We start from the raw sequence: 12,900 nt of genomic DNA, 5'->3' as shown, positions 1-12,900 counted from the left end.
CCCAGTTTCCAATCATAAGAGAATAAGGGAATTTAACACATGCAGAAGCAGAATAAGTCAGATTATTGTGTAGATGTAGTTCAAAAGGAGAGGAATGGGATAAATCTAAGGTGAAATTTCCAGTCCATACAGTGAGTTTCCCAGATACTGCCCATAATTTCCATATATCCCCTTGAATACTGGAAAACTTTATTTAATATCTTAATGTACAATTTGCCCTTTCTATAATAGCTTGACCCTGACTATTATAAGGTATGCCAAATGTATGTGTAATGTCATACTTTTGTAAAAATGAATGTAATTTTTGTGATGTATATGCAGGTGCATTGTCAGTTTTAAGTTCTCTAGGAATTTCCATGGTAGCAAAACGAGATAATAAATGAGAAATGATTGCATCAGCTTTTTCTGAAGATAATGCTGTGGCCCATTGAATATGAGTGTCAATAGTATGATGTACATATCTTAGTCTTCCAAATGACTGAATTATAACAACATCCATTTGCCAAAGGGCATTAGGATGGAGTCCCCATGGATTAACACCAGGAGGACAGTAAGGAATATTAAAAAGAGCTCATGATGAACAGTTAGCTACAATTTCACGAGCTTCTTTTTGAGTTATTTTGTATTTTTTTTGTAAAGACCTTTAGTGTTTGTATGATGTAAAGCATGTTCTAGATGAGCCTTTTGTAAGGGGAATAATAGCTGATCAATATTTTGATTTCCTCAAGATAATGGTCCTGGCAGTGTAGAATGTGCTCTATTATGAGTAAAATATACTGAAATAGTTCTCTGTAACAATAATCTTTGTGTAAAAGCAAATAGTTTTTCAATACCAGTCTTTGGATTAATAGGAAGGCTAACTGAAGGTAAATGTGTGCACACCAAAACTGCATACTGAGAGTCAGAAACAATATTAAGAGGAACATTTGAAAAATCTAATAAAGCTAAGGTAATAGCCCATAATTCAGCAGGTTGAACAGAGGAAAACTCATGAGGATATACTTTAGAAGCTATAGGAGTCCAATATCCTGCTGAAGTTTTGTTAGCATCAGTAAAAACAGTAATACCGGAAAGAGGAATCGAAGAAATAGGGTTTACTAATATCATAGAATGTTTTCTAAAAACTTCAAAGACTTTAGATTTAGGATATTGAGTAGTTAAAGCTCCAGAATAACCAGCTAGAGCAATTTGCCAATTATCATTTAATTGTAAATTGTAAAAAATTTGTTGTTGAGTTATTTGAGTAATAATTTGATTTGGCTCTCTACCACTCAATTGTAACAATTTAGATCTACCTTTAATTATTAAAAAGGCTAGTTTATCCATATATGTAGTTAATAGTTTATTATACTTATTATTTAAAAAATCCATTCTATTATATGATCATTTTGAGTTAATACTCCAGACGGGGAGTGAGGAATATGGAAGACAATTAGTTGTACAGATTTTTCTAAGTCTATATAAGACAAATATCCTTCATTTAAACGTTGTTCAACTAAAGTTAACTCTTGTAATGCTTGTTTAGTTAAAGTTCTAGGACTATGTAGTTCAGAATTACCTTCTAAAGTAGTAAATAAATGCTGCAATTGATAAGTAGAGATTCCTATAGTTGAACAAATCCAATTGATATCTCCCAGTAATTTTTGAAAATCTTTAAATTATCTTTTCTTATTTGAAACTTTTGAGGCTTAATTTTTTGTTTATCCAAAGAAAATCCTAAATATGAATAAGGAAAATCAATTTGCACTTTCTCTGGAGCTATTTGTAATCCAAATTTAGATAAAGCTTTTAGAACTGCTTTATAAAAACGGTCATGTTCAATGTTAGTAGGGGCTGCTAATAAAAGATCATCCATATAATGATATAAAATATAATGAGGGAATTGTTGTCTAGCTGGTTCTGAGACTCTGGCAACAAATTCCTGATATAATGTAGGACTATTAATCATGCCTTGAGGTAACACAGTCCATTGATAACGTTTAGCAGGTTGATGATTATTATATTCAGGTACTGTAAAAGCAAATTTTTCCTTATCCTTAGGTTGGAGAGGGATTGTCAAAAAACAAACTTTTAAATCAATAACAGAAATTGACCATTTATTTGGAATCATAGAGGAGAGGGAAGTCCTAATTGTAATCCTCCCATAGGTTTAATACATTTATTAATTTCCCTTAAATCTGTCAATAAACGCCATTTTCCAGACTTTTTCTTAACAACAAATACAGGGGAATTCCAAGGTAATGTGGAATATTCAATATGTCCCACCTGTAATTGTTCAGTAACTAATTGTTTTAATGCCTGGAGCTTTTCTTATTTTAAAGGCCATTGCTCAATCCATTTAGGAGTACTGGTTAGCCAGGTTAATGGCATAGCTCAAGGGGACTGAACAGTGGCTACAAGTTTTTTGAAGGAATATTAATGTGTGCTCCAAGCTGAGATAAAATATCACAGCCCCAAATATTAATTGGAACATTGATTATGTAAAAGGCTGTTAAAAATTCAATATTTTCTAAGGTATGACATGATAAAGGGCCAGAACTGACCCACACATCCGTTTTACCCCTAATCCATTTAATGTTATTTGACATTTTTGTTTAGGCCATTGTCTTATAGAAATAACTGAGACAAGACATTGTCTTGTGGCCATTGTCTTATAGAAATAACTGAGACATCAGCTCCAATATTCATTAACCCTTCAAAATATTTTCCTTGAATAACTAGAGTTAAAGAGGGTCTCTGATCAGTAATTAAGGTTTCCCAAAATATATTTTTTTCTGTATTATTAAATCTTCCAGTCCTTGATTGAGTTTTAGAAGGAAATTGAAAAAAAGGTAACAGCAAAATTTGCGCTATTTGTTCTCCACTGATCAAAGAAAGGGTTTGAGTAGAATATGCCATGATGAAAATTTCATCTGTAAAATCAGGATCAACAATGCCAGGAATAACATGAATGCCTCTTAAGGCAGAAGTACTACGTCCAACAATTAATCCAAAACTCTTAAGAGAGAAGAGGTCCAAAAACACCAGTCTTTATTTTGTAAATTCCACCTCCAGGAGATATCAAGACATTGTCATTAATTGGTAAGTCAGCAGCAGCACTTTGTTGAGTAGTCGCATAAAGATTATCAATAGTTAACTTAGTACTATCCTGAGGTTGTTTGGTGGGTGACCCAACTTGGGAGTCACAGATGCCAGAAACAAATGAGAAATGATCCCCAGTATTGTTAATGGGCCCCAGGGATGACGGCCCATTGAGCAGTTTCCCGACGGGGGCAAAGGGTTTCCATCTTTATCTGTCTTAGAATAACATTCATTTGTCCAATGTTTGCCTCGTTTACATTATCAGCAAACTTCAGTAGGTGTCCTTTTTGCACTGGGAGATATACTATTGTTAAAATTGTTACCTTTTTTCTTACAATCCTTTTTAAAATGACCTTCTTTACCACAGTTGAAATAGGTTCCTGATTTATTGGGTTTAAGGGCTCCAGCCATGGCTGCAGCAAAAACAGAAGCTTGATGTTCAGTTCCTCCCACTCCAGCATAAGCTCTCACATATTCACTTAATGAGGCGTTTTGCACTTTTAATGGCCCCAAAATACACTTACATTCAGGATTTGCATTTTCAAATGCTAATGTTTCCAATAATACCTTTGCTATTTGGTCTCGATTTATTGCCCTTATTACAGTAAGTACGCAGTCTAGCAAGAAAATCAGTATAAGGTTCAGTAGCCCCTTGTACAGTTTTAGTAAAGGAAGGTTGTGCTTGATCAGTGGATATCACACATCTCCAAGCCCTTAAGAAAACCTGTCGAACTTGTTGAAGATCTGGATCTGTATATTGAGCCTGCTCTCTAAAGGCACGGTAATTACCCTCCCCCATTAACTTATCCTCCATAGGTCCCAGGGGATTTTGAGCCTCATTCTCTCGAGCTTGTTTTCGTGCCTCATCTTCCCACCAACTTCTCAATTGTAACCATTGAGATCCCTCCAAAACTGTTTTGGCTAATGCCTCCCAATCCAAAGAAATAAGGAGTTTAGAAGTTCCCAAATTTTCTAACATACCTAACACAAATGGAGACTGAGGGCCATATTGAGAGACTGCAGCTTTTAAATCCTTAATAAACTTGTATTCCACTGCAATATAGTGAACATCATTCATTTGGGGATTTTGAAGGTTTTGTTGTCTAGTTATAGGAAACAAATGTGGTGAATCAACAAAACCACCAGGGGGATCTGCAAGATCATCATCATCATGTATCATAGTAAGAGGAAATGAAAAACGTTGTTGTTCTCTACCCGTATCAACTCTATACCTTGTCATTGGAAAGAGAGAAGCATTAGAAGGAGTAGTATGTTTAAGAGAGGACCTTTGCTTTTTTAATTTCATATTATCCACTAAGGCCCTCCATAATTTCTTTCATACTGGAGTCACTATCTGAACTTTTTGAATCTTCCTCATCACCCAGATCCAATTTAGGAGTCATCTATAGTATCACAAATATCTTTCTTGGGCTCCGTTTTGTTAACCTTATAATTAGATTCTGATGTATTAACTTGACTTTCACAAAGAGAGCCCTTTTCATTATTACTTTCTAATAATTGTAATGCCTGAGTAATAGCGCTACTCAAGGTCCAAATCTTTATAGAAATAACATTTCCAGCCTGATGCTCTTTCTTATGGAGCTCTTTCTGAACCAATTTCCATTCCCCTAAATTAAACTGGACCTTAGTTTGATACTGGAACCAGTGACAATGACATTCTATAATTTTAAATAACTCGTTGAGTCTCTTAGGAGATGTTTTCACACCTATGGAATATAATAATCCTTGTAGTAATTCCACGTATTGTTCCTTTAAGGACTGGGAGTTTCCCATGTTAGTTCTGAAAGTCCCCCTAAAGTCTCTTTCAACCTGGGGTGATACCTTTTGATATTTTATTAGTTCTGAAAGTCCCCCTAAAGTTTCTTTCAACCTGGGGCGATACCTTTCGATATTTGTTAGTTCTGAAAGTCCCCCAAAATTTCTTTCAACCTGGGGCGATACCTTTCAATATTAGTTCTGAAAGACTCCTAAAGTTTCTTTCAACCCGGGGCGATACCCTTTCGATATTTTGTTAATCCCGAAAGTCCCCCTTTCGTTTTCTTAACCCGGGGTGGTTACCCTTTCGGTGCTGGATCCTGCCGACTACGCCAAATGTTGCAGTAATTCACTTGCAGGTCAGCATGGGAAAAGAAAGAAGAAGCAGAGCAAGCAAAGCAGCAGCAGAAAAAAAATGTCCTTTATTGTGTACAAGCAATATTTTTATAGTATTCGCAACAAAGAAGGCAGCTTTCCAACATCAATGAATCAGGTCTTTCAGCTAATTAAACATAGCACACAGAAGTTTTACTTTCTAATCAGAAATGACCCGCTTCTCATGGCTAATTTACTCTTGGCCTGGAGTATGTTGAGCTCTTCTCTTTGTTAAGATAATAAAATTTTTCTTAGCGCCCTCCTAGCCCACTTGGCAGAACATCCCATTTGCAGGCAAGTCCTCCCAAGGACAGCAGACACTTCGTTTTCAATCATGTTCGATGTTACCTTACTAAAACTTGAAGGAGCCTCTCGTTTGCGAGCAGGCCCTTCCAAGGACAGCAGACACCTCGTTTTCAAGCATGTCCACTGTTGCCTTTCTATACCTTGAGAGAATATCCCGTTTGCAGGCAAACTCCATCAAGGACAGTAATAGTAATGCAGTCACATCTGATTCTCTACAGAGTGGATTCCAAGGGCACAACCACTGCAGCAGCGTTGGGCCTGGACATTGGGTGGTCATGAAGGCGTTTAGGACTGGGCCAGGAGAGGCTTTATCATAGACACCCACCCTCCACAAAGGATGGGGACTAACCAAGGGACCAGAATTTTGTGAGGTCCGCATCTCTGAGGAGGACAAGTGATGTCTCTGCAGGGACACAAGTTCCTCTCTGCTCACTTCGGCCCCCAAGATGCACTGCCCTACACCTGAATCTTAAGGCAGTGGCCTGCATTGTGCCTTACCCTCTGGTCTCATCAGAAGGCAACAGAAGAAGTGTCTATATTTTTGTCAGCTTTCATGTAGGACGCCATCGAGGATGTCCAGTGTTCTGGGAAAGTCTCCTACTAACCTCCCTGGGCTTACTTCCCCAGCTGCTCCAGGGGGCTTCATGTGAGCCAAGTTCTCTCCAGAGGCAGTCTAGCCCTAACTGAGTTGTCTGGGCAGGATCCTTCCCATGACTGATCCCAATGCACAAGAGTTTCAATAGTTCCCCCTTTTTTTTTTCTTGAAATAGGTCAGTTATATGAAGGGGCTGAATATTGTCCTCCAAATAAGTGTACATTCTAATCCCTAGTTCTGTAAATATATCTTCCAAAGAGCCATTGAAGTTGGGACTAAGGATCTTGTGGTGTGGAAATGATGCCCACTTGGCTGGTGGCCCCATGTAATCACAAGGGCCTCATAAGAGGAAGAAGGGCATTGGCACCAGCAGGAAGGGGCACATGGTGACAGAGGCAGAGAGCCAACAGGTGACCCTGGAAGATGTCAGAGCTGTACAGCTGTACAGAGGGTCACCAGAACTGAGAGGACACAGAGACCAAACATCCCCCTACTCCCACAAGGAACCTGCCCTGCACACACCTGGGCTCCAGCCAGACTTACCTCCAGAACCATAAGAAATGGATTGTTGCTTAAAGCCACCAGTTTTTTTCATAGTTTGTTGTGGGAGCCATAAAAAATGATATACTTATAAAAAATGAAGAAGGATGTTCCCAAATTTTAATTTCTATAACTAGTACTGAGACACAGGCCAAGGCCAGGGGGTCAGCATGGATAGTAAATGATCTACTGTTAAAGATGGGGGCTAACTGGCTACTTATCAAAGAAAAGGAAGTGGATAGCTCACACCTCAGGGAAGCAATCCTCCACCACAGGAGTTGAGAATGGGTACCCTGGGCTGCTCTTCTCCTGCCCTTAGGCCCTAGGCAAGTAGGGAGAGAGAGGAAGACCTTGTCTCTTTCTTCATCTGTGAGACGGGATGACCATAATACGTACACTGCATTTTGTGAGAATGGAGTCAATGCATCTGGAGTGAGTAGTACAGTGGCTGCAGTGTAGTAAGCCCTCCACATGTGTTATGCCTTCTTATCATCATTGAAATCCAATCCCTTCTCATGGGGAACGCAAGGAATTAATTCTTGCTCATCAATTACCAGGTCCAAGAAGAACCCATACATCCCTTCCCAGATCAACTCTGTCCATCAACAATCCTAGTTCCAACTTGGGCATCTTCTCTCCTATTGAAACTTAGGCCTCCCCTGGGAACCAGAATTCACCCCACACAGCTACAGGTGCAGGAAACAAGGGTGAGCATGTGCCAAAGGGCTCCACAGAGCAGGGTGGAGGTGTGCTGCCCTCACCCATGGAGAATGGCAGAGAGAGCTGTGAGCTGGGCATGGCTTGTGCCCAGGAGGAAAAGAAGAGCTACTCACAGGAGACTCAGGAAGGCCCGACCTGGGCAAGGACATCCTTGGTTTTACAAATGCCCAAGAAAGAAATACCACTGGGACACGATGCTGCAACTTCAGGAGGAGGCTGCACCCTCTGGGAGAGAGAGCTAGAGAACCAAGGTGTCCCGTTGAGCAGAATGCAGGGGCACTTTGTGGTGGGTCAGCACCAGGAGGTTTCTGTAAAGGCTCTGCCTCTCCTGGATCCCCCACCTCCTCACAGGCAACATCTGAGGTGTGCAGTGGCCACCATAGCCTAAACCTGCCTTATGAAGATGAAACACACCTGCCTTGAGTGCTGATGATGCATCTTCATCCATTTTTTCTTTTTTTTTTAATTTTTTTGTGGTACTAGAGATTAAACTCGGGGCTTTGTGCACGAGGTAGGCACTCTACAAACTGAGTTATGTCCCAATCTCCTTCTTAATACCTTCAGAGACCACCTATGCCTGTGTCCATCTTTGGAAGCAAAGTGTCCAGAGAGCATGACAAAGATTCCACACAAGTGGATCTGAGGTAAGGAGCTTCAGCTATACCTGAGACTCTACAAACTGTGGGAGAGCACCCTGGTGCACCCTGAAACATTCATTCAAAAGCATTTCCATTATGCAGGGAAATTGAGGATTGGAGGGAAGGGGATGAGGATTTCAGAAAAGAGGTGTATTCCTAGATGTGTGGCCAAGAACATGCATTGAGACAATGGAGGGACCATAGAGACTCGTAGAGATCTCATCTCAGACTTCCTCTGAAATATGTACTTGGGTGAAGAAAGAGCACCTGAGAGAATGAATAACAATTATTATTTATTTTAACCTCAGATACAAACAAGTAAGCATATACATATGTATGTAAGCATCAGCTCTTTAAATCTCTACTGTTGAGTATGCTGGAGAAGGACCCTCAGAAGACATTCACGTTCCCAGGTTGTGGAATGATGAACTTGCCACCCTCGAGCAATCAAAGCAAGACTTTGAGTAGGAGAAGACTAGTCAGAGTGGATGAGATAATGGGGGCCAGCGGGGGGCTCCCACTGATGGGCTTTACACAGCCAAACTCCAATTCATAATTCAATTCTATCGTACCTAATTTGCAAGCATTTTCAGTTGCACAACCCATAGCAGACACTATTGAAGGAGGATTACCACCAGTCAACCCTGTGGGAGAAAGATTGGCAGTTAGACTCTCTGTCACCCTGTCTCTCCTCTTCACCCATGTCTTCATGTCCATTTCTCTACTTCCTTTGAGAAGGATAAAGTTCATCAGAATGGCACTTGACCCCTAACCTCTGCCTTTGGCATGACAATCATGCACCTCCATCCTGGGACCAAGCGAGTTTTCCTCTGGTTCCACCATCTCTCCAGTGGTGGAAGGATGTTAAAAGTACCCTGCTGTCTAAGATGCAAGACCAGAGCCTCTATGGCCTCCCGAGGAGAGATGTGGTTAATAAAGGCAGGAAAGGAGGTGGAGGTCAGACCTCAAGGGTTTGGCTGAACACATCTGAGATCCATGTCCTCTTCTGAACCTTCACATCCTTTGGGAACCCAGAGGGAAATACTGTAGATAAGGTCCCCTCTGCCCAGGGTTGACACATACTACAGAAACCTGGAGCAGAAAGGCTGCCCCACTGCAGAGAGCCCACCTCTCCTCTGTATCCCAGGTGGCACCCATTTTCCTCATTCAGGTCAGCTCAGCTAGACAGAGGGCCCTCCCTGCTAGTCTCAGACCCTCCTCCAAATTACTCAAAAAGAAAATAAAAAACCGTGACAAACCTTCATTCTCAACAAACTCTCAGCTCCAACATTATTTAGTTCCTCAAATGCCACTAATTCCAGGGAACCCTTTACATGTTGATCAGAAAAGACTTGACAGTGCCCCATCTAGCTGTCCAGCCCAGAAAGGACACCCCATGGTGACTTCTCCTGCTCCCATCTGAGGGGCTCCTGCACCCTCACCACAAACACAAGCTTTCTCCTACTCAGGAAAACTCGAAAACCTTCACTGGAGTCAGAATGACACCATGCAGAACATCAGTGCTTGGCCCAAGAGTTTGATTTTAGAGGAAATGGTGTTGAGGGTGCAGAGAGGACTGTGGGTGTCCACCCTTCATGTCACTGAGACATGGTCCCTTTCCAGGACAACATGACAGCCCGTGTGTCCCCAGTCCTCTCCTCTGCTCTCCTTGGAACTGCTCAATTGTCTCCTGCCCCATGGCTCCCTGCAATCCTAGGAGGGATACCCAGGCCCTTGGCCCTCTACCACCACTTGCTTGTGGGCATCAGGCACTGTTACAGCAGTTGCAGGTCCCACCCCTGCTGTCGGTGCCTCCATGCCTTCCTCCCCAGGTGTAACAGGGTGGTTCTAGGTAACAGGGAGGGTAGGAGAAATGAAGCAGTGTCTCTTCTCATATGAACTGCGAAGAACCTCAGCTCCCCTACCCACTTCTCATCCCAGATCTGGGGGAAGCCAGCTGGCAGATCATGACCCCCAGGAGACCTAGGAAGAGGCCCAGGAAGAGGAATGGAGGCTGCATGGGCTTGGAAGCACACCTTGGCTCTGAGCAATCTCAGCCCCTGCTGCCAGCTGGACCACAACTCAGGAGACAGCCTGAGCAAGCACCACCTCTATGCTCACCGTGGGATGACACATGTCTTCTTAAGCTGTTAAAATTGGATGTAATTAGATACACAGCAATAGATGGCTGACACTTTGTGCCCTTTAAGAGAATGACCCAAAATGCTTAGGGAAAATCCATACCCTTAATCTCAAGGCATTTCGTCTCTGCCCCTGTGCAGTTGAGGGGCTGCGGGATACAGATCATGCCATTCTCAGAGAAGCAGGCAGGACATACAATGCCATTTTCTTCCTTGGACACTGGAGACACTGAATAAAGAGAGAAAGTTTTCATGGTGAGCAATGGGCAAAAAGAAGAGCTGAGAGAATTCTTATCCCTTAAATTTGTGAATATTCCAAAATCCCTCAAACCATTCACAGCTAGATTGGCATAGGAGGGATTAGGGACAGGATTCATGGATCAGGTAGGAAATAGTAATCAGAGAGATTTTGTAGGGATTTAATGTTATCTTCCCCTTTCATCAAGGACTTTCTCTCCCTGGAGAATAATCCCAGATAATGGGGCAGAAGGTAACCTGAGGCCTGAAATCATGCTGCTAACAGAGTGATGGACAGGCAGGTGTGGCCTGGGACCCACAGTCCTAGCCATCCCCACCCTAGAGGCTGAGCCTGCAGGATTGCTCAAGCCCGGGAGTTGGAGGCCAGCATGAGAATATAGTGTGAGTCCATCTCAGCAAAGCAGAACAAGAGAGGTGAGAAGTGGGATAGGTGAGGAGAGTCTCTCTGCTGGGATGGTGACCCAAAGCACATGGCTTTACAGACCCACATGTAGAGAAAATGCCCAGGCCTGTCCCACCACTCAGGTACCCGTCTCCTATGCAGAAGAGACTTAGGTCCAACCTGACCCTTCAGGAGAAAGGAGAGACCCTCAGCAAGAAAAAGCTCTGGGCTTCTCAGAAGCAGAGATAGGTCATGGGAATGTACTTCTGAGACAGAGTGAAAGTCCATGTGCCCAGGAGCAGGTGGGCAAGAGAAGGACGCAGGGGGAAAAGCAGGCACTCACGTTCTGAGTTCCCTTGGTTGCAGTTTTCATGGTAGCAGCACTTCATATCGTACCCAAGTATCTGTCCCCTCCCCAGGGTGGCAGAGAAGGCCAGGGGAGTGCACGCCTTTTGAGAGCAGCCTTTAGTCTGCATAAGTTTTGGTGAACCGTCTGTACAGAACCAGAACCAAACAGAATGTTCCTTCTGAGCCCTAGAGAGTGGGGTGCCCAGATGGGCATCCAGTATCAAGGAATTCTGCAAGGGCACCCCTGTGTCCTTAGTGTTTCTACTTTCCCAAGAGTCCTCCCCAATGGTCCCCTTCATAGAACCAACCCAAGGAGGAACCATTTGATGGTGCTGCTCGAGTGCTTGCCTGGTAGGTGTGGGACCCTGGGTTTGAGACCCAGCATCACAAAAATAATTGGAGCAGGGGTGTCCTTTCTCACTGATCCCCCACCCCTGAGACTGATGTGGGGACTGGAGTCACTCAGTACTTCCCCCTGAGAGCCTTCATTTGGCACAGTGCACACTCCTGCCACCTCCCCTGCCCACAACCAGCCTCATCCTGGCAGGACCTTAGGTGAGGGAGCCAGGGTAGAGTGGAGGAGTGGAGGGGAGGAAGGAGCTATACCGAGTCCTGAGCAGAGCAGCCCCTCCCTCCCAGGTCCTGTGTACAGCAGCAAGGGCGGGTGGCAGGCAGGGCTCACCTGGTGAAGTATACAGTTGCTGGAAATGGAAGCAGCTTTGAGAGGTCTCACAGGTACCCTGGTCATGCTCACATTTTTTCCCAATGCATTTCATACACGTGTAACTCTCTACAAGAGGGAAATAACACCAAGGGACGCTGATCCAGTTATGTTGTGTACACTGGCAAGTCTGCCACAGTGAATTCCTCTTTATGCATGACTACATTGGAGAAATTTAAAGATAGGTTAATGGGAGGAAGAACAAAGTGTAGGGGAAAGAAGGAAGAGGGGAGGGAATGGAGCACTGAACACTGAATCAGCAAAAACTCTGTACATGCAAGAAATGAGCCTCAAATTTATACAAAACTGCAGGGCATCAGCAGCAACATTTGAAAAGTCATTCAGGAGGGAAAAGTGGCAAGGGTGGGAGTTGCTCTTTCTAGTAGACAGACACTCCTAGGGATGGAGGGGACAGGACATCCCTCTCCCTGTGGGCAAGGTGGGTCCTGCAGGCTCCCTCCCTGAGGGCTTATTGCCCACCTTCCCACCCTTGGGAGAGGGTTGCTTGCTGGTCCTTACCCACAGTGCTGAAAACCAGGGCCACGAAGATGCAGAGAGTGGGGAGACTCCTCGGGGTGGAGGCCTGGACACTGGTCACCATGCTGACTCCAGGACACTGCAGAGGCCAAAGGGAGCAAAAGGGTCAGAGGGACAGTGCTCTGGCCTAGATTCCAGTCCTCCAAACGCCAGACAGCTCCAGGTGTGGCTCCTGTCAGGGATGTAGAAAGGAAAGTGGCTATTTCCATCACCAAGGCACCCAGGGAAGACAGTCGCCCTTCCTCAGAAGGACTCTCCTGCAGTGGGTGGAAGGTGCTGGGGCTCCCTCCAAAGCTGAAGTGGGTGACGGGGCCAAGAGGGGGAACCCCCCATCCAGGGAGCAGATGGGATCTCTCCTGGGCTAGGAAGTCCAGGCTGTGTTTCCCCATAGCCCTCAGCTGAGGACATGGATTTCTCAGACCCAAAGTCACCCTTTAAAAGAGTAGAGCCCCAGTGCTGTTCCAACATGGCGGCAGGAGCGG

At 43.8% G+C, this 12,900-nt stretch overlaps 1 protein-coding gene across 1 annotated transcript; it reads right to left on the bottom strand.

The window, feature by feature from the left end:
* Nucleotides 1-8,340: 8,340 nt before the first annotated feature.
* On the bottom strand, nucleotides 8,341-12,642 carry LOC120885245 (protein RoBo-1-like). The gene is made up of 5 exons (XM_078021111.1): nucleotides 12,401-12,642; nucleotides 11,843-11,950; nucleotides 11,156-11,305; nucleotides 10,276-10,401; nucleotides 8,341-8,675 (listed from the first exon to the last, which is right to left on the bottom strand). Exons 1-5 carry the CDS (start codon nucleotides 12,480-12,482, stop codon nucleotides 8,479-8,481), a joined length of 663 nt encoding a protein of 220 aa, XP_077877237.1. The 5' UTR covers nucleotides 12,483-12,642; the 3' UTR covers nucleotides 8,341-8,478.
* Between the last annotated feature and the right edge of the window lie 258 nt (nucleotides 12,643-12,900).

Source organism: Ictidomys tridecemlineatus, chromosome 1, assembly GCF_052094955.1.
Source record: "Ictidomys tridecemlineatus isolate mIctTri1 chromosome 1, mIctTri1.hap1, whole genome shotgun sequence".
Classification (NCBI taxonomy): Eukaryota; Metazoa; Chordata; class Mammalia; order Rodentia; family Sciuridae; genus Ictidomys; species Ictidomys tridecemlineatus.
The sequence above is the reverse complement of the archived record's forward strand: the minus strand, read 5'-3'. Positions and strand labels throughout refer to the sequence as shown.

What these genes read in the sequence shown, in the direction of transcription:
- LOC120885245 (XM_078021111.1), bottom strand. Translation starts at nt 12,482, where the DNA reads ATGGTGACCAGTGTCCAGGCCTCCACCCCGAGGAGTCTCCCCACTCTC. An exon ending in GCAACTGTATACTTCACCAG is followed by an intron (nt 11,306 to 11,842) that starts GTGAGCCCTGCC and finishes GGTTCTGTACAG; the next exon opens with ACGGTTCACCAAAACTTATG. An exon ending in GAAATGCCTTGAGATTAAGG is followed by an intron (nt 8,676 to 10,275) that starts GTATGGATTTTC and finishes TTTCTCCCACAG; the next exon opens with GGTTGACTGGTGGTAATCCT.